At 40.6% G+C, this 25943-nt stretch overlaps 1 protein-coding gene across 1 annotated transcript; it reads left to right on the top strand.

The window, feature by feature from the left end:
• Positions 1 to 2491: 2491 nt before the first annotated feature.
• LOC104841117 (vitellogenin-2-like) lies at positions 2492 to 25943 on the top strand. Its single transcript, XM_010582571.1, has 35 exons — positions 2492 to 2531; positions 2643 to 2663; positions 2766 to 2917; positions 4437 to 4688; positions 5237 to 5398; positions 5486 to 5634; positions 6237 to 6387; positions 6506 to 6663; positions 6740 to 6905; positions 7810 to 7935; positions 8279 to 8497; positions 9471 to 9688; positions 9850 to 9947; positions 10246 to 10370; positions 10481 to 10582; positions 11222 to 11341; positions 11428 to 11617; positions 13389 to 13482; positions 13595 to 13780; positions 14309 to 14453; positions 14575 to 14797; positions 14888 to 15063; positions 15457 to 15969; positions 16444 to 16494; positions 17413 to 17502; positions 18611 to 18823; positions 18918 to 19060; positions 19464 to 19602; positions 20137 to 20272; positions 20708 to 20894; positions 21222 to 21313; positions 22393 to 22490; positions 23233 to 23392; positions 24808 to 24969; positions 25825 to 25943. The coding sequence occupies exons 1-35, from the start codon at positions 2492 to 2494 to the stop codon at positions 25941 to 25943; spliced, it is 5376 nt and encodes a 1791-aa protein (XP_010580873.1).

The raw sequence follows: 25943 nt of genomic DNA, 5'->3' as shown, positions 1-25943 counted from the left end.
ATTCCAAAATCTTTGCCTTCTGGCCAGTCCGTGATCACTTCTAAAATTCCTGGGCGACTGGGGTTTCCTATGCGAGCCCGTTGTGTGATCAGTGCGATCCACTTACTCCACGTGGCATCAGTCGCGTGATGTGTAGAGGAGACCCTCCCTTTGAACATCCAGCCCAGCACTGGCAGTCGGGGTGCTAAGAGGAGCTGTGTTTCAGTACCAACCACTTCTGAGGCAGCTCGAACTCCTTCATATGCTGCCAATATCTCTTTTTCAGTTGGAGTGTAGCGAGCCTCAGATTCTCAATAGCCTTGACTCCAAAACCCCGGGGGTCGGCCTCGGGTCTCCCCAGGTGCTTTCTGCCAGAGGCTCCAGGTAGGGCTATTCTCTCCAGCTGCAGTATAGAGCACATTTTTAACATTTAACAAACTATTTAATTTGCAGTTACCACAAAGCTTTTGTGTGAAGACATGTAAGACATCTTGCTTTTACTTTCTTCCCTTCCACCCCCCATCTAATTTGCAAGAGAAGTAGGTGATAAGATATGAAAGGTTGATATAGTTGGATCCAAAAACTGATCCCAAAAGAAATACTCAAGTTATCTGATGACTGATTTATTGCTTTCAGACAATACATCTTGCCTCTAATGTTCACTATGCCTAGCAAAGTTGCACTGTAATTAAAAAACAACACCCCCCACCCCTCCCCAAGCCAAATCAAACCTAAAAAATCCTTTGGTATCCATTGTGTTGTAGTTGTCACACTGACACAGTACTCCATGTTCCCTTATTCAAGTTTTGAGTTGTACAAGACACGCAACTAACTAGAATGCTTAACAGGCAAGTTTGTTTTAAAGAAATGTTCAATGATAAAAAATTAATTATAATTGTATGGAAGAGCTTGCCAACATCCTAGTGAAAAGTCTGTCACTTGAGGCACAAAACATGCTTGTTGCCTTGAACAGAATAGACTCATAATCATGAAAAGGAGACATTTCTTACTAATGTCTGTTCCCCCCTCCAAATAGGGGTCTTCTGCAGTGAGCTGGATGACAGTTCCCAAAATAGAGGTTGCACAACCCCAGGTGGGTTTACAGCCCAGATGAGATCTGTTTGAAAGTCAAGACTTGTGGGACTGACATCCCAGGAAGAGCAGTTGCTCATGGGAGACTGCTGGAATAGAAAATAAATGTTCATTTGTGGTTGTTAAAATAGCGTTTGCCATACATCACACTCCTGTGGTTAATCTTACAACCATGGGTATTGTGGGGAGCAGGAATAAAGTGACTGAATAACTAGCATATCGTAGATGTCGAATTGGAATTGGATTCACATTTTTTGTGTGACTTAAAGCCCATGGTTTACTGCTTTGACTGAGGTTACCCCTCCAGAAATACTCTCCAACTCAGAAGCCCCTGTGCATTTTTCTTGCCTTTTTTTGTTGATCCAGTTGCTGCCCAGCTCACTTTGGAAGACTGTGTAACTTTTCGGGGGGGTTGACCAGAACTCACTCTTCCCTTTTTGTGATTATCAATCTATTACCATGCTCAAAAAGGGCAAGCGTGTTTTGTGCGTCTCCACTTGCCTCCATGCCTGTGACATTTCTAGAACAGAACACTTGTGCAAAAGTGTTCCTGGGCTGTCAGTGTAAATCAACAATGAAGCCAAGCTACTTGGCTGTATTTTGTATTTGGCTCCTTAGGAAATGCAAAAGTTCTAGCTGACCTGCACTCCCATTCCCCCTGCTTCACTGCTAAGAGTCTCTGTGGCTTTTAATTGTTCACATTTACCTTGGAAGATAAATTATTTACAGATTTCTTATGAAATCTTTGTTAATTTAAAAAATATTCGTGGTCAGCGTGACCGGAGCTGAAAGGACATGCTGATCATCTGATTTATTTAATAAATATATATATCCCATATACACGGGTTTTCAGTAGGATGTTAAATGTGCTTTGGTGCACATCTTAATGTAAGAATAGCAAGGGCTTAGCTGTCCTTGCCTCCTGTCTGCAGGGATGGCTGTAAACCAGTGCTGAGGGAGAGAAAGAATTAATGTGCGTGACACTGACTCTACTTTGTTAATTGGACCACTATCAGTTAGATAACAGTTTGGGTCAGATGCCAGGTCAGCATAACCTGGGCAAAATCAGCCTAATCTGTGGCAGGACCAAACACCAGCAGCGAGCCGTGACTCAATCTAGGAAATTAAGTAACGTGTTTATTGTAAATTCATTGTAAACAACCTACTAAAATAATTTTACTAGGATAAGCAGAAACTTTTAAACAATCCAGCAAAGGGATTATATGAAAAAATCAGTGAGATGCCAAAGTATGACTTGATTTCTGTCATTCCTTCTGAAGAGAAAGTATGATTGCAAAAAGGAAATTGTTTACATAAACTGATAAAAAACTTGAGAATTCAGCAAAACACAGCCACGTGTTCCTGAGCTTTCTTCCATAAAAGTCTCACCATGTCTGGCAGAGCCCCATTCACCTTCACTATGAGGGGAATCATATTTGCACTAGCGCTCACCCTTGTAGGTAAGCCTACATATCCCTTCATCTCTCTTTCCCAAAATTTCCTTAAGTTCAGTGGCAACAGCTGGATCTAGACTGAATGTTACTCATGTGGTTTTCTATCTCTTTTTGCAGGTAGCCAGAAGTTTGACATTGGTAAGTAGATTTCCTTCTATAACCTTCTTTTGGTGACTTTGTGATTTCGGTTTATTAGAACACGCTTGCAAGTATTGTGAAAATGGCTATTATTCCCCACAGACCCTGGATTCAGTAGCAGAAAGAGCCACTTGTACAGCTATGAAGGCTGGGTGTTGAATGGGCTTCAAGAAAAAAGTTTAGCCAAAGCCGGCGTGCGCTTGAGCAGCAAACTAGAGATCAGTGGGCTGTCAGAGAACACTTACCTCCTCAAGGTACCATGTCTTCTTCCAAATGTACCATGCAACAGTGAACTATAAATCACAGTCATAACTGCATCCAGCTAATCTGTGGTTTAGGAAAACTGTAGGAAACACAACTGGAGACTTAGTGCTGTGGATGTCAGAGAATGATCTGCAAGCTACAGTTTCAGAAGTGATGAGTGATTTGGCACCCGGTCACTTACCAGCGTTTGTTGCGGAAATTGTTTGTAGCAGGTGTTCCTCAAGACTTTGTGTCAGAAAAAGAGGTGCCAAAATCAGGGGTTCCGTTAGAAAATGTTTATTTCTAACTGAAGGCGCTCAAGCCTGCTCTGAGTTTAAGATTTGATTGTAGCCTCAACACGCATTTCCAACTTCTTTGGGAAGCCAGGACTTGGGTATGTAAAATCATTGTCATGCAGGCAATTAATAGACGTAGACATAGAAAGTGATAAAAGCTAAGGATAAAAAGTGATAAGTGATGAAAGAAGGATTGAAAAATGAAAGGCATCAAAAAGGAGCATGTAATAATATTTAGTGTTTGGATAATGCAGTAAAAGTTCTGTACATGTGAAATCATGCCTCTGCCAACATCAACAGAGACAGGATCTGACCCATCTGAAATAAATGTTTCAGAAAAATACTTTTGTCTGTTTGATTTAGATACAAATCAGAGCTTCCTTTTTGGGCACTGAGTTCAGTGTCAGAGCTCTCGCTGGTTGTAGTTGAGCTGTAGATCTTCTTTCACTGATGAGGGCAAGATGTCAAAATTATGGGCTATGGGATAGCATTTCACACTATAGTCTTCACCCTGAAATTCTTATATGGCGTGCACCAGGCTGTGCTCTGAGACACCTAAACTGGCAGTAATTTTTGCCAAAGTTATTGCAATTGCTTCTGATTTACATTGTGTCTCAATATGGGGGGGGGGGGGAGGTTTGTAAATACATTGTTCATTATTTTAAAAAAATAATTGGGTTGATTCAAGCAATTTACAAATATGAATCTGTTGTGGTTTCAGCCCAGCTGGTAACAGAATCAAATATAGGAACTAGTACAGTTAAAAAAATTTGGAAGGAGAGGAGTTAAAATGAAGCATTTTAAAACTTTATTTTTTTGCCATTTAGAATGATATAAACTTTTTAAGTGCTAAATTTCACCTAAAGCAGAACATTTATTTTAAGGCTGAAAAAATTGGGAGAATTTTATTTGAATTTTAAAAATTACTTTTTGAATCAGCTTTTCTCCCTATAAAGTTAATGCAAGTAAAATGTTTAAAATGTCCCTGGAAGATAATAGCGATACGTTAACTGCTTCTGTAAGATAAAATAACACTGCTGAGCCCACAGGGTTTGTACTGGTTTTACAATAGTGTAAGCAAGAGACGAATAAACTGCTGTATAAATTTCTAAGCCTACATTTGGAAGGAAAGAGTATATAACTAGTGATTATGTTAATTTCTTCCAATCTGTTTGCATATTTAGAACCAAAGTGATTTTATTCACATAAGTATCTTTTCTTAATTTCCTCCCAGATCCGGTCTCCACAATTCGAGGAATACAATGGCATCTGGCCCAGGGACTCATTTACTCGATCTTCCAAAATCACGCAAATGGTTTCTTCGTGTTTTACCCGGCCCTTCAAGTTTGAATACAGTAGTGGACGGATTGGAAACATTTATGGCCCAGAAGACTGCCCCGATATGTGTGTTAACATAGTGAGAGGAATACTGAACATGATGCAGATAACCATTAAAAAGTCACAGAATGTGTATGAATTGCAAGAGGTTTGTTTTTTCTGTGCTAAAACTACTGTACCTAAAGGATGTGTTGTCTTTAGGTGCTCTTCCTTCAAGTTTCTACTTTCAAATGTTCATTATCAAAAAAGACGATTTTCGTTCACAGAGAAGAAAATGTGTGCGTGTACGTGTTGAAGGAATTATATGGGCTGGATTCCTATTAAGACATTTGTCTAAGACTTAACATGCAGTCCTTTGAAGAAAAAAGAATTATTAGCTGTGAATGTATTTGTTATATGGCTTCCCTGATAGAGCTACTTGATCCATTTTATTTGTTCATTGTTGATATTAATTAGTTGATTACTTTTTCATTTTAAACTCCATCCCCTCACTGAGTACTGTTCATGTGTCTATTTTTTAGTTCGATAGGATTCATTGTGTGTAGTGTTAACAGGTTTCAAAGCATAATTAAGACTGTTCAGTAGGTCCTTACCCTCATACTGCTCCTTCAGAATCTTCGTTCAGTAAAACTTCTTCTCAGGCAGTGAAATCCTGATGTAATTGGGAAATCTCATTATCTGTATTGACGTGCACAGGCTGGAATTGGAGGTGTTTGCCATACAAGGTATGTCATCCAGGAAGACAGGAAGAACAGCCGAGTCTCTGTTACCAAAACCGTAGACCAAAATAATTGCCAGGAAAAAGTGATGAAGAGTGTTGGAATGGCTTACATCTATCCTTGTCCTGTTGACATGATGGTACGTGAGATGTGAAAAGATCTTCCAAATTACAAGCATGGCCACTCTGTTCCCATTCACTCTTGGGGTCTCTCTGTCCTCCTCCAGAAAGGAAGGCTCATAAAAGGGACTGCGGCTTTCTCCTACAAACTGAAGCAGTCAGACAGCGGTACTCTCATCACCGAAGTGCTGTCACAGCAGGTATATCAGATCTCACCACTCAGTGAACCTACCGGTGTTGCTGTCATGGAAGCAAGGTAGGTGGGACATGGGCTTGCTTCCCAAAGTGAGAACAGTTATAGATTCTGGCAGCCCCTTTCACTCCCAGTCAAAGTAAAGTGAGACTTGAGCTCCCCAGCAGTTGGGTAGAGCTGTGAGTACTCATAGTTGGGGTTTCCACACTCCTAAAAATTCTGTGAACCATTCTTTTTTTGTACCCTGGTGAACTTGGCACTACAGTTACATGGAAGAAAAGGAGAAAAGCTCTTTTGCTTGCTTATACTGCAAGAATGCAACTTTATTACTCTGTCTGTCCTGAAAAAGGGCTAATTTATAGTGTCAGGAGGAAGATGGTGCACATAGAAATAAGATCATCGTTTACACTGACTTGGTAGCTCTCATTCAGGAGATGGTGGTTTAGCTCCTCCTCAGGAAAGATTTCATTGTAGATAGCTCTAAAACTATTTTGTTCCAATTAGAAGGCTTTATCCATTAGCAAATAGTAAGACTTTACTATGATAAGAAAAGTGGTTAAAGGGTAAAACTGATACCATCACCGTATCACTGAACCAACAAACAGCCAAGGCAGGTGGAGGAAGAAAGTTAATTCATTCCTCCTGTGACACCTGTCTCTTGACAGACAACAACTCACCTTGCTTGAAGTGAGAAGTGAACGGGGGAGCGCCCCGGACATTTCCATGCAGAGCTACGGAGGCCTTCGTTACCGCTTCCCGTCAGTACTGCCACAGATGCCACTGCAGCTAATCAAGATGAAAAACCCCGAGCAACGGGTACAGTATTTTTAGGTCTTCAAATTGCTTTCCTAATAAAAAAATGAATAAAAGAGCAATGATCATGAATTCCAAAGGATTTAATTATGTATGCCCTCTCTCTCATGTTTTATAACAGATAGCAGAAACACTGCAACACATAGTCCAGAATAACCAACAGGATTTCCACGATGACGTTCCATACAGATTCTTGGAGCTTGTCCAGCTCTGCCGGATAGCAAGCGCTGATAGTCTTGAGTCCATCTGGAGACAATTTTCAGATAAACCCCGCTACAGGTATTTCATCATACCAACTTACAAGAAACTTTTTCATTTTTGGAGAATTGAGATTTTTTTTTTAACCTGCTTGCAGGAGATGGCTGCTGAGTGCCGTTTCTGCGACAGGCACCACAGAAGCACTCAAATTCATTAAGACCAGAATTCGCAATGATGACCTTAGCTACATTCAGACTCTTCTAAGCATTTCTTTTGCTCTCCATTTATTGAAAGCTGATGAACACACTGTTTCAACAGCAGCAGTGAGTAAATCCATGTGAATCTCTCCTATCTGATAACAAAAGGAATGATAATTGATGACAATCTTTGATTATTAAGTACATTAGAGACTGCATTCTCCTCTCCTGTACACCAGTTTTGTGCAAATGTTGAATCATTCATTTCTTTTAACATTACATATGTGGGAGGAGAGTTCAGTCCTGTGTCTTCGTTTTGCTACATGGATATAAAAGCCCTTCTCTCCTAACAGCTTCTGAGAATAATTCTCACTTTAGCTTGCCGGGATCACATGTCATGCCTTCTACAGACAAAACTTTGTCCACTTCAGTCTCTTGCTTCTGAAACAAATGGTGATTCATGTGTTATGTCATTTGAATAGCTCTTTTAATTGCAAACTATTCCTATGAACTGGAAAGTGCTGCAACTGAAAGTATTAATGTACACATCAATTATTGTAAATAATTAATGTAAACATCAAATATTTTGATGCTATAATGAATCATTTATTCTGAACAGGATTTTTGCCATCTCTAGTCAATATTCTTCTTAAATAGGAAAAAAAGATATGATGTGAGAATGCATCATAAATAAAATTGAGTTGCACATTGTTCTAAGGATATTCTATTTATAGATTGATGTTTACCCATAATCTTTGTATTTTCAGTGTTATGCTCAGTTGAGGAAAATCAAAATGGTGCTATGTAAACTTTTATATATTGAAACTAATTGGGAATTAAGCTCCTAAGTGAAGCTTGCAAATAAAATGTTTACAAGCTGATTTAATTTGTTTGGATGTGAACAATAATCATTCTGAAATTGCTCCCCTCAGATAAGCTCTGATTATTTTCCTGCTCTGAAAGCTATGTGAAACACTGTATTAAATACCAAATTAATTTTTTTCCCCCTTCCCCCCCTCTCCCCCCCCAGGATTTAGTGACCAGTTCTCGAATCCAGAAAAGTCCCATGCTTCAGCAAGTTGCCTACTTGGGATACAGTTCTGTGATCAATAGATACTGTTCTCAGACCTCAGCTTGTCCAAAAGAAGCTCTTCAGGTGGGTGGCTTTTTGTTAGGTTGTTCTTAATAGCTCAGTAATGTTACTTACATTAGCTTAATTCATTTAAGATACAGTATAAAAATGGCAATTGGACTTGCAAATACACATTTCATAGCTCCTTCAGAAAAAAGGCAATGAATCATTTTATTAACGTAGATATCTGCTTCATCACTGAAAACACAGTTTTCGCACTGTAAGGTAAAATCCTGAGAGAAGCCATCACTGAGTGATTTTACTAAACCCAGTTGCTTTATTGTGATAGGCTTTTCAGTGGGTAAGGGGAACACTGTGGACAATCTATACATTAGGAGGAGAAGACTGAACTGTGCTTCGTCTATAGCCCATCCATGACCTGGCAGATGAAGCGATCAGCAGGGGCCGTGAAGACAAAATGAAATTAGCTCTGAAGTGCATTGGCAACATGGGAGAACCAGCCAGCATCAAGCGCATCGTGAAGTTCCTTCCCATATCTTCATCCAGTGCTTCTGATATCCCCATCCATGTTCAGATTGATGCCATAATGGCCTTGAGAAAAATAGCTTGGAAGGACCCCAAAACAGTAAGTAGGATCTGTCAGGGATTTCTTTACTTAGTGAATTAGAGAATATATACTGTACGGGTAATGAGTTGAATGGTATCATGTGTGTGGATTCAGCATGTTTAAAAAAAAAAGGATTATTTTTAAGAACAACACAATACAGTTTTATATTTCAGCTGATGTTTTCCGCTAAGCTGTAATAATTATTAGTCAGTAGGAACCTTCCAGAAGGATACCAGCAGTATTTCTTTAGTCATCTGTCATAACCAATTAAGTCCTGTGCTAATTATATATAGTGGAAATTTAGCCACCTAAAAGTCAGACATATAATTTAAACTGCCTCGATAGTCAGGAGGAGAGAGAGACTCACTTTCTATTGACCTCCCAGACAAAATGTCGACATCGCTCTGCCTCTTTTAGACCCTTCCCTTAAGATTGGATGAGTCACCTCCAACCTCCTGCTGAGGTTGCTGGTATGGTAATCGTAGACAAGACTCCTGCCTTTCAGATGGTGTAGATATAGGAGCTATATGAGACATCATCCACGCAGACTGTCTTTGGAGAGCTGCTGAAGCTCTGCTTTTAAAAGTGGTCTAAAATAGTGAAACATGCTCACTGAGTTAGTGGAGTTACTCCAAAGAATGAATCTTATTATCTACAGTTGTTTCTTCCAACGTTATTCTCTGGTCTTTGAATGTCATTAATGCAAAAAGCTATGCTGATGTCTTTTTGATTGTGGTGGGTTGACCCAATACATTGATATATGGACATTTATTTCAGATTCAGTGCCAGCCCTTCTCCAGGGGGCTGTTCCTCCATGGCTGCTTCATTTGTCTTAGTAAAATGATGTGGAACCATGCAGTAAAAAAGATCAGGAAACCTTTCTGCAGGCATAATGACCCCCCTCACATACTTCTTGCGGGTTACATGTGGATCCAGTCTGCGGAAGAAGTCTCCAGTATGGGTAATTCCAGACACTGTTTTTCCTCTGCAGGTGCAGGGATATCTCATCCAGATCCTTGCAGACCAGTCGCTTCCCCCCGAAGTGCGAATGATGGCTTGTGCTGTTATCTTTGAGACAAGGCCTGCCCTTCCCTTAATAACAACGATAGCTAATGTGGCAATGAAGGAGAGCAATTTGCAAGTGGCCAGTTTCGTGTATTCCCACATGAGGGCTTTGTCGAAGAGCAGATTGCCATACACGTACAACATGTAAGTAGAGACAGGAACAAAGTGGTCGATCGTCTGCAAGTAATAAGTTCTGTTACATTCTTGTTAGTCAGCACTGCATCTGCTGACAGACTGAATTCAGTTTATATTCTGATGGGGTGCAGCTTATTTCTGGGTATTATTACCTTTCTTATTTTGTTTAGATCTTCGGCTTGCAATATCGCCCTTAAGCTGCTGGCCCCCAAATTGGACAGGCTGAGCTATCGGTATAGCAAGGTCATGCATTTTGGTGATTACTTTGGTGAGTAAAAGCGTTTCAGTGACCAGGAAACTTTCACTTCAGAAATCCATTCTTCAGAGACATTAAGTTCTTTGGAGAAATATGGCATTCTGCCTTTCAATAAGAAATTGAATTAAATGTGACAGTCACATATTTAAAAGTGCATGAGTAGCCATTTATTAATTTGGGCCTAAACAGTTAAAATTTATGTAATGCTATAAGTTAGAGTTGGCAATGGAAAAAGCTGCAGAAATATGATCTTGAATGATAAGCAGAATGGTTAGAGAAAAGCTGTGTCTTTTGTTTACTTCTGCCATAGATAACTACAAAGTTGGTGCTGCAGGAGATGTCTTTGTTATGAACAGCCCAGGAACGATGTTCCCATCGGCAATAATTTCCAAGCTGGTGGCATATTCTGCAGGGTCAGTGGCTGATTTGGTTGAGGTAAATATTTACCTAAATCAATAATAAAGCAAATTAAAATTAAAATTGACCACAAAGTTTTGTCTCTGTAAGTACGTTTCAGACTGCTCCTTTGCACACTGTTTTGGTAGGTTGGTGTCCGCGTGGAAGGCCTCACAGACATCATCATGAAACGCAACATCCCGTTTGCTGAATATCCCACATACAAAAAGATAAAGGAGATTGGAAAAGCTGTAGGTATTTTCAGTAATGCAACGTGTGGGTTATGTGAGGGAATATTTAGTGGGGCTTCTTGTGCTGGTTAAGCCCTGTCTCAGAAGGTAAACTACCCGCCTAGCGGTCAGCTTGAGTGTTTCTGTGAAAGAGAGACGTGCAGGGGACGTCACTCCTGCGACGGTTGCGATAGCTTCTGCAAATTCTGGCCCTGGCCCTGCCTCCTCCCCACCCCAGGTGTGGCTGCAGGAGGAGCGGGGAGGAGGGCATTGCAGCGGGTGTCTGTCTTGTGCCTGGCAGGCTTCCTCCTCCCTCCCTTCATCTACCTCACTTAGTTTACAAGTCTTGTCTTCAAGAGAAAAGGCGATTCGTTGCTGTGCTTTCAGACCGGGTTTAGGGGTACTAATGCCCCAGACCCTCTGTGTCAATGTTACTGCGTGAGAATGCAGAGCATGGGGCAGGAGGCTATTCGTGGGCACCTCAGTGACAGGGCGTACGTCTGAATTAGTGACACTGAGCTATTTACAAAGTGGCAAGGAAACGCAAGCAGCAATGGAAGACTGCAGCTTGGTCAGTGATGGGTTTGATCACCTTGCTGAATTATCATTTGTAAAGTGTTGCATTAAGGAACTTTGCTTCTTTCTTTTTCTGTTCCCTAGCTGCTGGGATGGAAGGAGCTGCCAACAGAAACCCCCCTGATATCAGCCTACCTGAAGATATTTGGCCAAGAGCTGGCCTACGTCAACATCAATAAGGAAGTCCTGCATCAGGCTGTGAAGGTACCAGGGACCCCTAATTTTCTTTGCAAGATTTGACACCGTTGTACTTTTATATCTAAACCTCTCGGACCTCTGTTTTACTGCAGACTGTGCTAGAACCTGCTGACAGGAACACAGTGATGAAGAGAATCATCAGCCAAATCCGCAACGGCATCGCAGGACAATGGACGCAGCCGGTGTGGCTGGGAGAGCTGCGATACATCGTTCCTACCTGCACGGGTCTGCCACTGGAGTACGGGTCATACACGACCGCTCTGGCACGTGCGGCCGTCAACGGTGGGTTGGGGTGTACGAGATCAGGTGGGCGAGCTCTGAGCAGGGGGGGAGAGGGACAGGCTAAGAGGGGCTGGAGAAGGAAGGGCAAAACCAGGAAGTTAGAAAAAGAACTTATTTTTGTAGTGGAGGGGAGGGGGTGAAGGTGTTTGGAGAGAAGCTGGACACAGCTGATTTCTGCCTCATCTTTGAATGGATTGAAGACAGAGAAGTTGAGGTGAGAATCTGGGAAACCAGAGAGAGAAAGTCACACCATTCAAGGCCAGAAAAAACAAGAGCTGCATGGGGAGCTGACGCAGACATGGGCAGAAGGGGATGGCTCCCGAGAGATGCACAGACAAGCTAAGCAGGATTCAGTGGTGATTTAAACAGAGAAGAAAACACAGGACAATCCGAAGATGACTACCAGTAACGTTAGAGAAGGCAGGTAGAGAAGAGTGCTTGTGAAAAGAGACAGAGAGCTCTGTTTTAAAAGAATAAATGTGCAAGTACGAATACTTACCAAGAAGTCAATTCAGTGCTCATACTGTTTGTTGTGCAGCAGACTTTTCATTTAGGCAAAAGTGACCCTTCCTTCTGCTGACACCACATAAGGAATGAAGGGAGAAGTGCATGTACTTGTGCTCTTTATAGAAGTCTCGCATGTGCCCACTCTTCACTGCTCTTGGTTTTTGGTTTGTTAGTTTGATTTAATAAGATCTTTGAACCTGTTCCTAGTTTTGTGGGTGTTTTAATTTATTTATTTTTTTTTTTAAGTGACATCCTTGTAGCCAAGTTGGGGAGGTATGGATTGGGTGGATGGGCTACAAAGTGAGTGAAGGCTGTCTGGACTGCTGATCTCCAAGAGTAGTCAACAGATGAAAGTCTAATTGGTGGCTCGTTATGAGCAGCATTCCTCTGTTGTTAGCACTTGTGCATGGTCTCTTTTAACAATCTGAACTTTGGAAAAGAAGGCACCCTCAGCAAACCTGTGTCAGTGATGACATTGAATTGGTGGGAGCAGTCACTGCACTGGGGGGTCAGGCTGCCACCCCAGGGGACCCTGACAGCCTGGAGGGCATGGCCTGACAGAAGTGCGATGAAATTTGACAAAGGCAAGGCAAAGTCCCTCACCTGGGATGGAGTAACCCATCCAATGTATAAGCTGTATGTCACCCAGACAAAAAGCATCTTTGCAGAAAAGGGCCAGGGAGGCCTGGAGGATAAGCTGGTATAGTGAATCAGCAGTGTGCTCTTGTGGTGATGAAGGCCAACTGCATCCTTGGCTGCAACAGCAAGAGCAGAGCTAACATGAAAATTATTTTCCCCCTCTATTTAGCACACCTGAGGCTGCATCTGGAGTACAACGTCTAGTTTGGGGTCCGCAGTACAAGATGTTCACACTTGATGTGAGGAAAGATTGGAGAGCAGGGTTTGTTTAGCCTGGTTGCCCACCATTTACTCTGTCTTCTGGCTCCTCGCGTTTCTGAAATTTTAATGTTATACTAACTAACAAGCTTTCAGCTTGGGTTAGCTCTTTATTTTCTTACTATATTTTTATTTCCATTTTCAATATATTGCATCAGAACCTTTGCCTACAGAACAAGCTTTCTGTATATTTTCAGTATTTTTCAGACTCGTGAAAGATCTCATGTACCCCAAAGTCTGTCTTGTTTTCCAGCCATATTTGTTGTATTAACAAAAATATTACCTCTTCTTGAAAACTGTGTCTTGCTTAAATTCAAATCCTTTATTTCACTTTTACGGTGTTTAAATGTTGTTTTGTCGTTTGCAGTTGATGGAAAGATGACCCCCCCTTTAACTGGAGATTTTAGACCTTCCCAGTTGCTTGAATCCACCATGCAGATTCGGTCTGACATAAACCCAGGGTATGGCAGGTTTCTAAGGCTTTACATATGATGGAGGTTTTTTATGAAAAGGCAGAACCACCTGTTAAAAAAGAGCACCTTTCTTACATCTGACCACTTCACTCTGTTTCAGTTTATACGTATATACAGTCGCAACAATGGGTGTCAACACAGAATACTTTCAACATGCTGTTGAAATTCAAGGCAAGGTCCTGACAAGAGTGCCAATGAAGTTTGATGCCAAGATAGACGTGAAAGTGAAAAATATTAAGATTGAAACAAATCCATGCCATGAGGAAATTGAGATAGTGGTTGGAAGGTACGGTAGCATTATTTCAGAATATTTCCTGTTGCTGAAACCTTAAAGTTCACCATTCACTGACCTCCTACAGAGGTTTCTAGGTAGGCAGAGTGACTTTTCAGTGTGTAGCGGAACCTTTGGGATAAAGAGCAAGGAATAGAAACAGGGGAGTTAAAAGTCACAAGACACCTAAATTATTTAGGAGATTTTTATTTTAATTTGTTTATTATTTTGTGGTTTTAATTTTTATTTGTTTATTATTTTATTGTCTTTTAGGGGTTTTAATTTTTATTTTTTAAATGATTGCCTTTCATGTTTTGGAAATTTGTTTAAATTTATCCAGATTTTGAAAACTTCCTGTGATATAAGGAACTGATGTTTGTCATGAACTCTTTAATAATGTTTATACATATAGTTGCATATACAAACCCTATGTTCAAACAACATGTCTCTCTGCTGGCACATGATACTGACAGGGATGTATTTCATTTAATTCAAAGACAAGGAGTTGGAATAATTCACCATCTTTTGTGCATATCTCAACAGACATAAGGCTTTTGCTGTATCAAGAAATTTAGGAGAGCTAGGTGTTGAAAAGAGGACTTCAATTCTCCCAGAAGATGCTTCATCAGATATTGTGGAAGAACCTTTCAAACCGTCAGAGAGAGCTTCCAGTGAAGGTTCCACAATGGTAACCTATTCCTTTTTGCTTATACAGTAATATTTACCCTTTCCGTGATGCACATGTCTGCAGTTTTACTCTTGCCTATGATATGCTCTCAGTGGTATTCATGTACTCATCTCCAATGCAGCAAGGAGCTGACAGCATGCCAAGGAGGCATGCCTATAGCTCTCAAGAGGATCTTCGCTATGGCACAGGAAGAAAAACTCATAAACGAGACATTTGTGTCAAACTGCATCGTCTTGGTTGTCAGCTCTGCTTTTCCAGAAGATCACAAGATGCCAGTTTCCTAAAAAATACGTATTTGCACAGATTAATTGGAGAACATGAAGCTAAAATAGTCTTGATACCAGGTACAATACTGAGCACAAGCCTTGTCATCTTAGGTTTGTCGGTGCTACTTGAAGCAGTATAACCTTCTAATATGGGCAACTGGTGTGTAGTTCAAACAGATGCTGATATTGACAAAATTCAGCTGGAGATTCAGGCAGGATCCAGAGCAGCTTCGAAAATAATTCATGTGGTAAACTCAGAGTCTGAGGAAGAGGATGAGTCATCTCGATATGAGGACATTCAAGCTAAACTGAAGAAGATTCTAGGCATTGAAAATGTGTTCAAGGTAAGAGACTTTGAGCATGGGAGGGAGGAATATTCTCCCATAAATGAAGTCAAGAATTTGAAGTTCAGTGTGGAAAGCTGGCATGGAAAAGCAAGGATGGGGCTAGTTTGAAAGGTGCCAGTGCCAGGCCTGTCAGCCAGTGCCACATCTGGAGGGATTGACCCTACGGGGTGCATCCAGCTGGGACTGGTCCTCCATGCTGGGCTAGATTTCAGCTAGGCGGAGTGGATCTAAGGGAGTTCCGCAGCTTCTGCGGTGAGTGAGGCAGGGAAGTTGCTGTCCCTTGAAAGGCTTATATGAGCAGCTTGTCTGACACCCAGAGAAGTTTTACTTTGTAAATACAGAACCAGATGTATCCCCTCTCTTGCACTTCTCTTTGAACTGTTTTTGCAGGTTGCAAATAAAACGCGACACCAGAAGAAGCAACCTTCTAAGAAGGGAAATGCTATGCTAACAGAGCTTGGGAAAGACCCCAAAGCAAAAAATCCCTCCAGCTCATCTTCTGCCTCCTCAACTGCCTCTTCTTCCTCATCATCTGCTGCTTCTCCTGATCGTAAAAAGGCTGTGGATGAAGATGAGAATGATCAAGTAAAGCAAGCAAGAAATAAAGATGCAAGAAGCAAGAGCAGCAGCCCTAGCAGTAGTGGCATCAGCAGCAAGAGCAGTAGCAGCAGCAGCAGCAAGAGTAGCAGTAGTAGTAGTAGGAGCAGTAGCAGCAGCAGTAGGAAGTCATTTAGTCACCATAGCCATGGGCATCACTCAAGTCATCTGAATGACAGCAGTAGCAGCAGCAGCAGCAGCAGCAGCAAGTCATTGAGTCACCATAGCCATGGGCATCATTCAGGACATCTGGAAGGTGGCAGCAGCAGCAGCAGCAGCAGCAGCAGCAGCTATTCCAAAATATGGGTAACTGTCACTAAGTTTACTGATGCTGCTAATGTTCATGAATCACATTCCTGATGGCAGCTGGATTTGCATCATAAATCATGAAATTATGAGTTAACACAGTAAATTTTAGCAACATAAAATTGCAAAATTTATTCTGCAAACACACCTGCAATCATTGGCTCAGATGTCTACTTCAAAGCATCTCAAAAGTTTCCACAAGTGTGTTGAAACTTTTGTTATAGGCAGGGAACCATTTTTTGCCAACTTACTACTTTCTGTCAATATATATTGCACGTTTCTGTCTTAATTTTGCAGTAGGAACAAAAAGACTTCAAATCTTGCATTATGTGCTTGTGACAAAGCATACAGAACTATGTATGAATGATAATTGGTAAAATTCTTACTTAATTCCCAGTGCTCAGATTTCAATGTAACTGCAGCATTTCTTTTCTTCTGAGACTTTTCATCTTCTTGTTTTTATCATTTTCAAAGGGAGATCATGAAATTTATCAGTATCGCTTTAGATCAGCGCATAGACAAGAGGTGAGTTTTTATTTCCTCAGTAAATTAAGTATGGAATCTGTCATGAGTCAAATGGAAACCTTAAAGGCAACTTGTTGTCTTTGTTAAGGGAAATTACAGTACTGATAACATTTAGAAGACCAAATCAACAGTGGTGGTTCTTCTGAGATGCATAAAGACTGAGATCTATGTTCTCCTTTGTGTTGCGCTCACGATGCCATTTGCAGCTCTGCAAAGTAGATGCAAAGCTCTACCGAGGCAGTGGGGATGCACACTTTGGAGGAGTAAAGATCCTACCATCAAGAGCTTGGGTCATTTGACTGGCTTTGATCACTTGGTTTCTTGGGTTGGAATCACTGTTGATACACACCGGGACAGCAATGTTGACAAATGTGGGAGGATACCTTATTTGACGGTACTTCAGTTCAGCAGAAGATTCTTACTAGGGCATGAGCCAGCCAGGAGGAGTGTACTTGATATTAGTGTTCCTCAAAAAGTAAAAAGTTCAGCTGTGTGTGTCCGTTCAGTTGATCCTCTCTATTCAGTTGGTCCATTCAGTGTGTCCTCCAGTTGATCAGGCCCTTCCAGAAGTAAAATGAACCAGTTCTGATCTTTTATGTTGAATTAAGAGGCTGGTTCAGTTTGACTTGCTCTGGTCCATTGTTTTTTTCACACAGGGAATTCTCATCTAGACATATTCCTTATTTGTCTCTTCTGAGGGGTCAGATATATTTGGGTAAACAACATTTTTCTGAGCTAGATCACATGTACTAAGCAGGACAAAGCATATTGCAAGTCAATGAGCTGCTCAGGGTTGGAATGCAAGTTTACCAATACCAAGTGCTGTGACAGAGAGTATTCTGCAGCACTGCCTAGTACAATTTCTTCAAGGATGCTTTTAAGTTACCCTCTTGAGCATAATGTGTTTTCTTTTTGCAGTTCCCAAAAAGGAAACCCTCAGGTGACCCACTTAGCAGCACCTATTCTTCTACCAGATCCAGTCATGCCTCATCTCGAGCTGCTTCCTGGGTTAGTTGCATCATTTTAAGGGGTTTTTGACAGCTTGGAAGAATGGCAGAGTGGCTGTGACCTTGCAGTAATTGTACAGCTAGGATAATGGGAAGAGAGAAATACCAATCTCTCAAGTCTCAGGTATCAATCAAGAGTGAGACACGCACCATAGGTCCCCCACACACTTTCCTCTGCAGTGAGGTGAGGATCGTTCTTACTTGCACCGTGACCCTTCCTTCATGGGAATCCCATCCAACAGATGCCTGCAGAGACTGATCTTGTGACCTCTGCAACCAGCAGGGACGTTGAGGTGCTGCAGTGCCAGCGCAAGGATGTTGGTGGTGGAGGCCAAGGCAAAGGGGAGCCTCAGCAGAAGGCATGCTCCAGAGGTGACATAGGGCACCTTGGCTCCTCACCACCACCCAGTCTGATGTGTGCAGGCTTGCTCTCTGAGGCAAGTGATGAAGTGAAGTCTAATGATGGAGTGAAGGAATTGCAGGTCGCAGCATGCTTAAGGCCCTGCTGTTGGGGGGGGAGGTTCTTGATGTTGAAGACAATGTCCTGGATTATATTTTGTGCTAGGGTGCTGTGCAGACACAAAACCCACCTGCCCCACAGAACTCGCAGCTGAAGAGTGAGGTGAAAGCCAGCAGACCAACCAGAGAGAGAAACAGGAGGACATTAGCTGGGGGATGTTATTGCTGTGAGAATGAGTGATGAATACAACTGACAGCTGATGTTGTTAGTCAAATTGAACCACTCCCTTTCATTCATGGTCAAATATATGGGTATTAACAATGAAGCCCAAATCATATAGTCATTACTGTATCCTAATGATGTGAATATTTCCACAGTATCAGCTGTAGCTCAGGAGATGGCACAAGTTTTTGGCTCATGTAAAATACAGTGATAAAATCCATCTGTGCATGCAGAGGCACATGCACACTAAAGACACATGCATGAGAGTTTATAGGCATGTATATACGTGTGGTACATATGCTGGTATATATTTGCAGTTCAGTTGCTTACTTTTCATTTATCCATCTAGATCTTGCATCTAAAATGTTCCATGGTAACTCTTTTTTTAAATTATATTCTCTGCATACTTTCTCCCCCTTCTTCTTAGCCTAAGTTTTTGGGAGATGTTAAAACACCAGTATTAGCTGTTTTTCTTCATGGCATTCGTAATGATAAGAAGATAGGAGGCCTCCAGCTCGTGGTATATGCTGATATTGACTCCATCAGGCCCCGGATGCAGGTGTTTGTGTCAAACCTCACAGATTCAAGCAAGTGGAAGCTCTGTGCTGATGCTTCAGTCCTTAATGCTCACAAGGCAGCGGTAAGGCTCAAAAATAGTTATATACAGCTGTATGCATCACAGGAAAACCATGTTCCATGCATTTGAAAATGGACCATTTATCTCTCCATTATAGGCTTACCTGAAATGGGGCCGGAATTGCCAGGACTACAAGATTTCAACTGAGCTGGTAACTGGGCGGTTTGCTGCCCACCCTGCTGTACAAGTGAAACTGGAGTGGCCTAAAGTTCCATCAAGTGTCAGATCCGTAGCAGAATGGTGAGGTTTTAGTCTTTAGTGCCACTTGTTCATGATATGGGTCAGCTGGGAAAAATCAGCATCCACCCACGAGATTCTAGTGGTTAAAGTACCAGCTATTATTTTATTCTCTGATTTGTCCAAGTACTGCCTTCAGACATAAAAGCTGAGTGGGAGATCATAGCCATCCTATTGTAATGTACAGTAATTCTTTATATTGGACATAATTACTGAAAACTGAGGAACAGATCCTTCCTTTCACTGAACACTTGATCAGTAAAGCAGAGTGTGGTCATGGGGACCTAACCAATGATCCTGAAGACTCTGTATGCTACTTACACACAGACGTGAGACAACCTGATTGGGATGTGTGCTGCTTTTTCTCCTCTATTTCACCAGATCTTTCTGATTTGAATTTTTGAAGGTTTTACAAGTTTGTCCCTGGGGCTGCGTTTATGCTGGGGTTCTCTGAAAAAACAGACAAGAATCCTTCTCGACAAGCCAGGGTGATCGTGGCTCTAACTTCTCCAAGAACATGTGATGTTGTTATCAAGCTTCCTGATGTAATTATGAAATATTATTATTGGTCTCCTATTTTTTCCTAGTAGAAAGTAAGACTGTTGCATTTTAATTACAGTGGGACAATTCTGAGAAAGAAAAATTAAGTAAGCATCAGTTTGGGTGCAAATGATAAAAACAACTTTTGTTTATTTTCAACCTTCTTATATTACATCCAAGAATATTTATCGAGTGATTTTGTTCATGGAAAAAGAGAGTGCCATGGGTACTCATAATGATGTGTGTTTCAATCTGTAGTAGCTCACTAAGTGTTCACCTAACTACCTTTGAAGGGGACTAATTCATTCTCTCCCAAATAATATCTGAATGGTGACCCACACCATGAGCAAAAACTGTAAGCAGACGCAAAAAGCTCATGGACAGTGAGTCAGATCAGTTGTGTTCACATAAAGTCTGTGTCAACCAAAGTAGAAGAAATTGAAGTCTAATTCCAAATAGGAGAAAAAGCTGACCTCAGCTGTTTGCTGTGAATACCTGGCACAAGTGTATTTTGAGTGTGCTTTTGAATTCCTTTTCAGATGATCTTCTATGAAAAAGCCATGAGGCTTCCCCTGTCACTCCCTGTAGGTCCGAGGATACCAGCTTCAGAGCTGCAGCCTCCCATCTGGAATGTCTTTGCTGAAGCCCCCTCTGCAGTGCTCGAGAATTTGAAAGGTCAGGGTCTAATCAGGCTCAGAAGCATGACATCCTCAGTCTCCCAAATTACTTGAGTACCTTCTGAATTTTTCTGGGATTATTTGTCTCCAGTTAATTAGGAAATGTGCTGTAATAATGCGAGGATGGTTCAACTGGGAGATAATATTGTGCATATAGTAAAGAAATCATCAGCATTTCAGGGATCAAGATACCAATTATCTGAATTGATAACATTTAAACTTTCTGGCAATTATATTTTGTTAGATAGAGGAGTATATTTTCCATGCCTTTTTTTAGAATTTATGGGTGCTTAGTAGCCAAGAGTCATACAAAAATGTCACCTAGTAGAAAAAAATATAAAGCTAAAATAATATAGCACTAAAAATAAAATATGCCATTTAATGACTTTCTTTTATGGAAGAGCAAACACTCACTGGCATTTTATTTAACCAGCTCACTGCTCAGTTTCCCACAACAAGATCACAACCTTTAACGAAGTTCAGTTTAACTACACAATGCCAGCAAACTGCTACCACATCTTGGCTCAGGATTGCAGCTCTGACCTTAAGTTCCTGGTGATGATGAGGAAGGCTGAAGAAGCTATGAACCTGAAAGCAATCAACATCAAGCTTGGCAGTCAGTAAGTAACTCCTGCCAGATGCTGGGAGTGTGACGGACTACATTGACCCCATTTAACATGAGAGGAGCTTAGATCTGAGCTTTACTGCAATGGTTAGCAGCCCATGGGATTTCAGCATTTCCCTCATTTACTTTCCATGCATATTGAATGTGATGCTGATGATGGTATCCTGCATCTTAGGTGACAAGAATACCCTTGATGTAATTGAAGTAGCTGAAATGACCTTATGCTGTGACCAGTGATATTTAGTGAGCAGGAAAACGCCTTTGTCGCTGTATGCATGTGAACCTGATACAAACAGGGTATGAACGCTCTTCTCCTTAACAGGGAAATTGATATGCGTTCTGTGAAAGGGCAGGTGAAACTGCTGATAGATGGGGTTGAAAGCCCCACGACGAATGTTTCATACATATCTACTGGTAAGTGATGCAGCATCAGTTGTTTCATTTTCACATATGTGTTAGGAGAAAGAAAGAAAAAAAAAAACCTATCAAAGAGATTCCATCAGTTTGTATCCAATAAATATTTCTACCTTTGGTTGTAAGTTTCTATTTAAGAACATGTATTTTACTCACTTGTATAGGAACATTTAGAAAGACTGATTAGAGTGTTAAGCTCTTGAAGTGGCCAAACTAAGCAAGATATAACTGATATGAAGGTCCCTCCTTTTCACACATTACTGCAGCTCCTGCTGGAGTTCCAAATTTGAGAAGTGTTTCAGTTATACTGAAAAATCTTGCTTGATTAAAACTTTCTGAATTAGAGTTCTCTAAAATTCACCACACTTGTGTACCAATGTTTTTCCTAATTTGAGCTGTAGGTATAAATCTGGTTAGCATTCTGAAACCTGCTAGGAATAAATATGGAGAACTGGTAAAATAGCCTGCTTGCTTCTCTCAAAGCAGGAACAGGTTTTTTTCTGTGAAAGGTACAGCAGGACCTTGTTTCATTCTGTGCTATGCAGTCAGGGGCTATATACAAGGAAGGTATTTCCTGACTGTAGAGCTGTAGTATGTGAATCAGGCTAAATCTTGCTGAAGCTGGGTTAGCACCTGTCAGTGCTGAGCAATGTCCTATTTCTTATGTACCTGGCAAGTGATAATTGTGCTAGAAATGGCTTCAGTGACAGTGTTCTTTGTCTTTTCTTACCGCAATAGTGTACTCAGGGCCTTGTATATCTGCACAACTATACAGATGCTATAGACAGCTCTGTAATAATTTCTAAAAATAAATATGAGTATGTTAATAACCCAAAGAAAAATGAATAAATCTGTGATCATTAAAATTGTTTTCCAACTTTTTACAAACACCTATTTTCTATATATACACATTTCTACATTGTTTTGCTGTATGTTCTTTTTCTTGAACAGAACAATTGAGGAATATCAAGGACAAGAACATTTTAGAAACATTACAGTTGCTTTTTTCTTTCTTAAAGAAGCTAGGTCGGGTCTGTTTTGGTTTTGGTTTTGCTTTGTTTTATTTTGTTTTCTTCTAGGTGCTCCTCTGTGGATCCACAGTGAAAAGCAAGGGCTTGTACTTGTTGCTCCAGCCTATGGCATTGATAAATTGTACTTTGATGGATACACATTCAGGGTATCATTCTTTCTCTTCATAAGCTTGAGTGTTGAGAAATTTCCATAGGATTCCCTTAAATTTGTATGTATGAGTGCAAGAGAATACCTTGGCAAAGCCAAATGTGTGCAGGACCCAAAAAACCCCAAAGGGAAGATGACACTACAGGATTGCACAGTCCTGCTATTTATTTCTGAGGGGGAGAAGTGAGGATCTTTCACCAACAAAAATACCTTATTCTTGCAGTACAGGTATGTGTTGGGAAATGGGCCCATAAGCGTACACACACTAAGCCAGCAGTGCATTTGCAAGAAAAATGAGTTTTCAGCTCCTGTCCACTGTTCTTACAGCTGTATAGTTCTTCAAATCAACAAAAATGCAGCCATTCTTTTAATATGAATGAATGCTTTAAAGGCTGCACTAATGTGAAATGGGAATGTAAGAAATCATACAAACCATACTGTATCTATCACCTATACTATGAAAACATCCATCAGAAAAAAGCTTCAGCATATTAACAGTCTAGACTACTAATAACATACTAGACTAGCACAGAGGGTTTTAAAGGCTGTAACAGTTAAACATGCTGCAGCACAACAGGAGTTTGGCATCTGACTGTCAGACTCTTTTGAATTCTTACTAAAGAGATTTTAAACATTTGTGCATTAACTTATACTGGAAGGGACCTACCTGCATAGCAAAAATCTGCTCCATAGGTATTACTTTTTTAAACTTGAAATGGTTTTGACTTTTTTTCTCAAAGATTCAAGTTGCTTTATGGATGGCAGGGAAAATGTGTGGAATATGTGGAAAATATGACGCAGAATGTGAACAGGAATACCGGATGCCCAATGGATATCTAGCTAAAGATGCAGTGAGCTTTGGGCATTCTTGGATTTTGGAAGAAAAGCCTTGCACAGGAGGTATGCAAGCTCTAATAAATTTAACATAATATTACTGCAGTTTACAAAATATAGAATCTGTTTAGAAAATTTAGAATCTGTAAACATTTTGGAAATAAAAAGCATTTTAAAAGGATACATTATTAACTTACATATTAAGTATTAAAATTATTTGCCAGTTTAGAAAGAAATAAGAAATTACAAGTTAAACTAACAAGCCAAAATACACAAGTCAGATGAAATTAAATAACCAAGTTGAAACAAAATCTTTGTGTCAGTTTTGAAGAGTTTTAGAAGAAGATCAGAAAAAAATGTAAGAGGATAAATTCACATGGAATGCTTTGATTTAAGCACAACAGTTTCCAGACATCAGTTTCCAGCATTTGACCCATCAAAAAATCAGATGGGGATTAGTAGTTATTACCACGGCTGACCACCTGGTTTTTGAACCAGTGCAACCTGTCAAGCAAAGCATTCAAGTGTATGAGCAGTTCCAGGGACTTAATAACATGGTTGAAATTAAAAGCTGTATTTTAAGTGTTCCAATAGATTAGGATCTTATGGTGTGCTGATGCTCTCAGCTGAGGTTATGATGCAACAGCATACCATAGTGCTGCGAGGAGAACAGGCACGTTGCCTTTGTAAAGAAGACTTGTCCTGGTGGGAAGGACTTCCTCGGTCCCTGGAGATGACTTCTACATGTTTAGCTGTGCATTAACTGTTATTCTTCTATGTCTTTGTCAAGAATACTGGGCATCAAACTTGCTTTAGAGGGATGCAGAGTCCACATGCATGTACACAAATAATATTCCCACGGTTGGTGGTTACCACATATTGTGGTTCCATTTAACATATGGCGGAAATGGCTGGAATTTTAGAGAATAAAGCTTATAGTCAGGAATAAATTGTGGTCCATTTAGCTTCTCACATACTTCTAACTGCTAGTCCTGGGAATCCAAAATGAGATCAATATTACTGGCTGGCAGCAATGACTTTTGGTCTCTCTCTACAGCAATTCTGTGTCTGAATGACAGTGGTAATAGTGTAGTTCTTCAGTGATTATTTTTATTTGGTCAGAAATCCCCCCTTTATTTCCACTGCTGAGTATTCAACACTTTTGAATGTGGTTTTGCAGCTATTCAGTAAGCCAGTTTACTTTGAAAAATGTTTATTAGAAAGTACATCAGACTATGTTTCTACATGCTAACCTAGAAATAAACCAGTTGCATTTGAAATTAACTTTCAGTAGCTCTATATCTAATAAGCTGATTTGAAAAGCTTATCAGTCAGTGACGCTGCTTCACTTATGATGAAAATATAGTTTTCATAGAGGAAAGTTGTTTGCAAATTGGCGGTGTTGGCAGATGGGTCCTTCTGGGGGGATCTTAAGCTTTTGAATGTAAGCACATAAACTATCACCAATTATTATGTTACAGCCTGCAAACTGCGACGCTCATTTGTGAAGCTTGAGAAGACAGTTCAGCTTGTGGGTGTAGAGTCCAAGTGCTATTCTACAGAGCCTGTCCTGCGCTGTATGAAAGGATGCTCTGCCACCAAGACTACTCCAGTCACTGTTGGTTTCCACTGTCTCCCAGCTGGTAAGTCAACAGAAATCCTACTGAATAGGAGCTGCACAGAAGTCTAAATAAATGGTGCCTTGACTCAGTTACCCACTTGAAACGTATGAATAATCTAACATCCACAGGTAGGGATGGACTTACTGTGGTATTGACCAAAGATGTTTCCCTGTTTTCATTAATACGTAAAACTTCCTTTAGTGAGAGAGATGGTTTTCTGTCATAATTTTACTATGGTTTTCATTATACCGGAATTTAAAAACTAAACTGAACTTCCCTTCATGGTGCTTTGAGCTAACAAGGTAAGGGCAGAGTAACAGCACAGTCAACATTGTGATTCAACTGAAAAACTGTGTATTGCAGCCTGTGAGGACTCAGCCACATCTGATCATGTGCAGCAGAGATCCTTGCCTTGTATTTTTTATATATAGCTGCCTTTGGGTGTGATCCAATTTCACCAAGCTGATTTAGGCAGTAGAAGGGCAGGTGTGGATGAGATTCCTGCACACAGGTGCAGTGATATAGGAGGATATATTTTTTATAGGTATATTGTAGATAATAAGAGATCATAAAAGGTAGATATAGATTATATAGATGATAGGTTCATGTCTGTTTTCCAAGTTTGTTTTTCCTTTAAGACTATAATATGCTTTCCTAAATGTGTTATTAATAAAATTCTACATGGAAGTAGGTAGAACTGGCTAATTAATTAAATTCCTGGAACATCTCTGCGTGACTTAGACAAACATAAATATGTAAGCCAGTGAGGAGAAGCCAAGCCCACTGTAATTAATGACTGGTGCATGGTAAGTGCTGTACCTTGCAGAACTGCTTCAGAAGTATACTGTTTACTTTTCATTTCTTATTCCCCATCAGATTCGGCTACCAGCCTGACGGACAAACAGACTAAGTTCGACCAGAAGTCAGAGGATATACAGGACACTGTTGATGCACACATAGCATGTTCTTGTGAGAACGAAGACTGCAGTGCATGA

This window comes from Haliaeetus leucocephalus, unplaced genomic scaffold (assembly GCF_000737465.1).
Source record: "Haliaeetus leucocephalus isolate CR32 unplaced genomic scaffold, Haliaeetus_leucocephalus-4.0 Scaffold848, whole genome shotgun sequence".
Taxonomy (NCBI): Eukaryota; Metazoa; Chordata; class Aves; order Accipitriformes; family Accipitridae; genus Haliaeetus; species Haliaeetus leucocephalus.
Note: the sequence above shows the minus strand (reverse complement) of the source record. Positions and strands in the feature narration are given on the sequence as shown.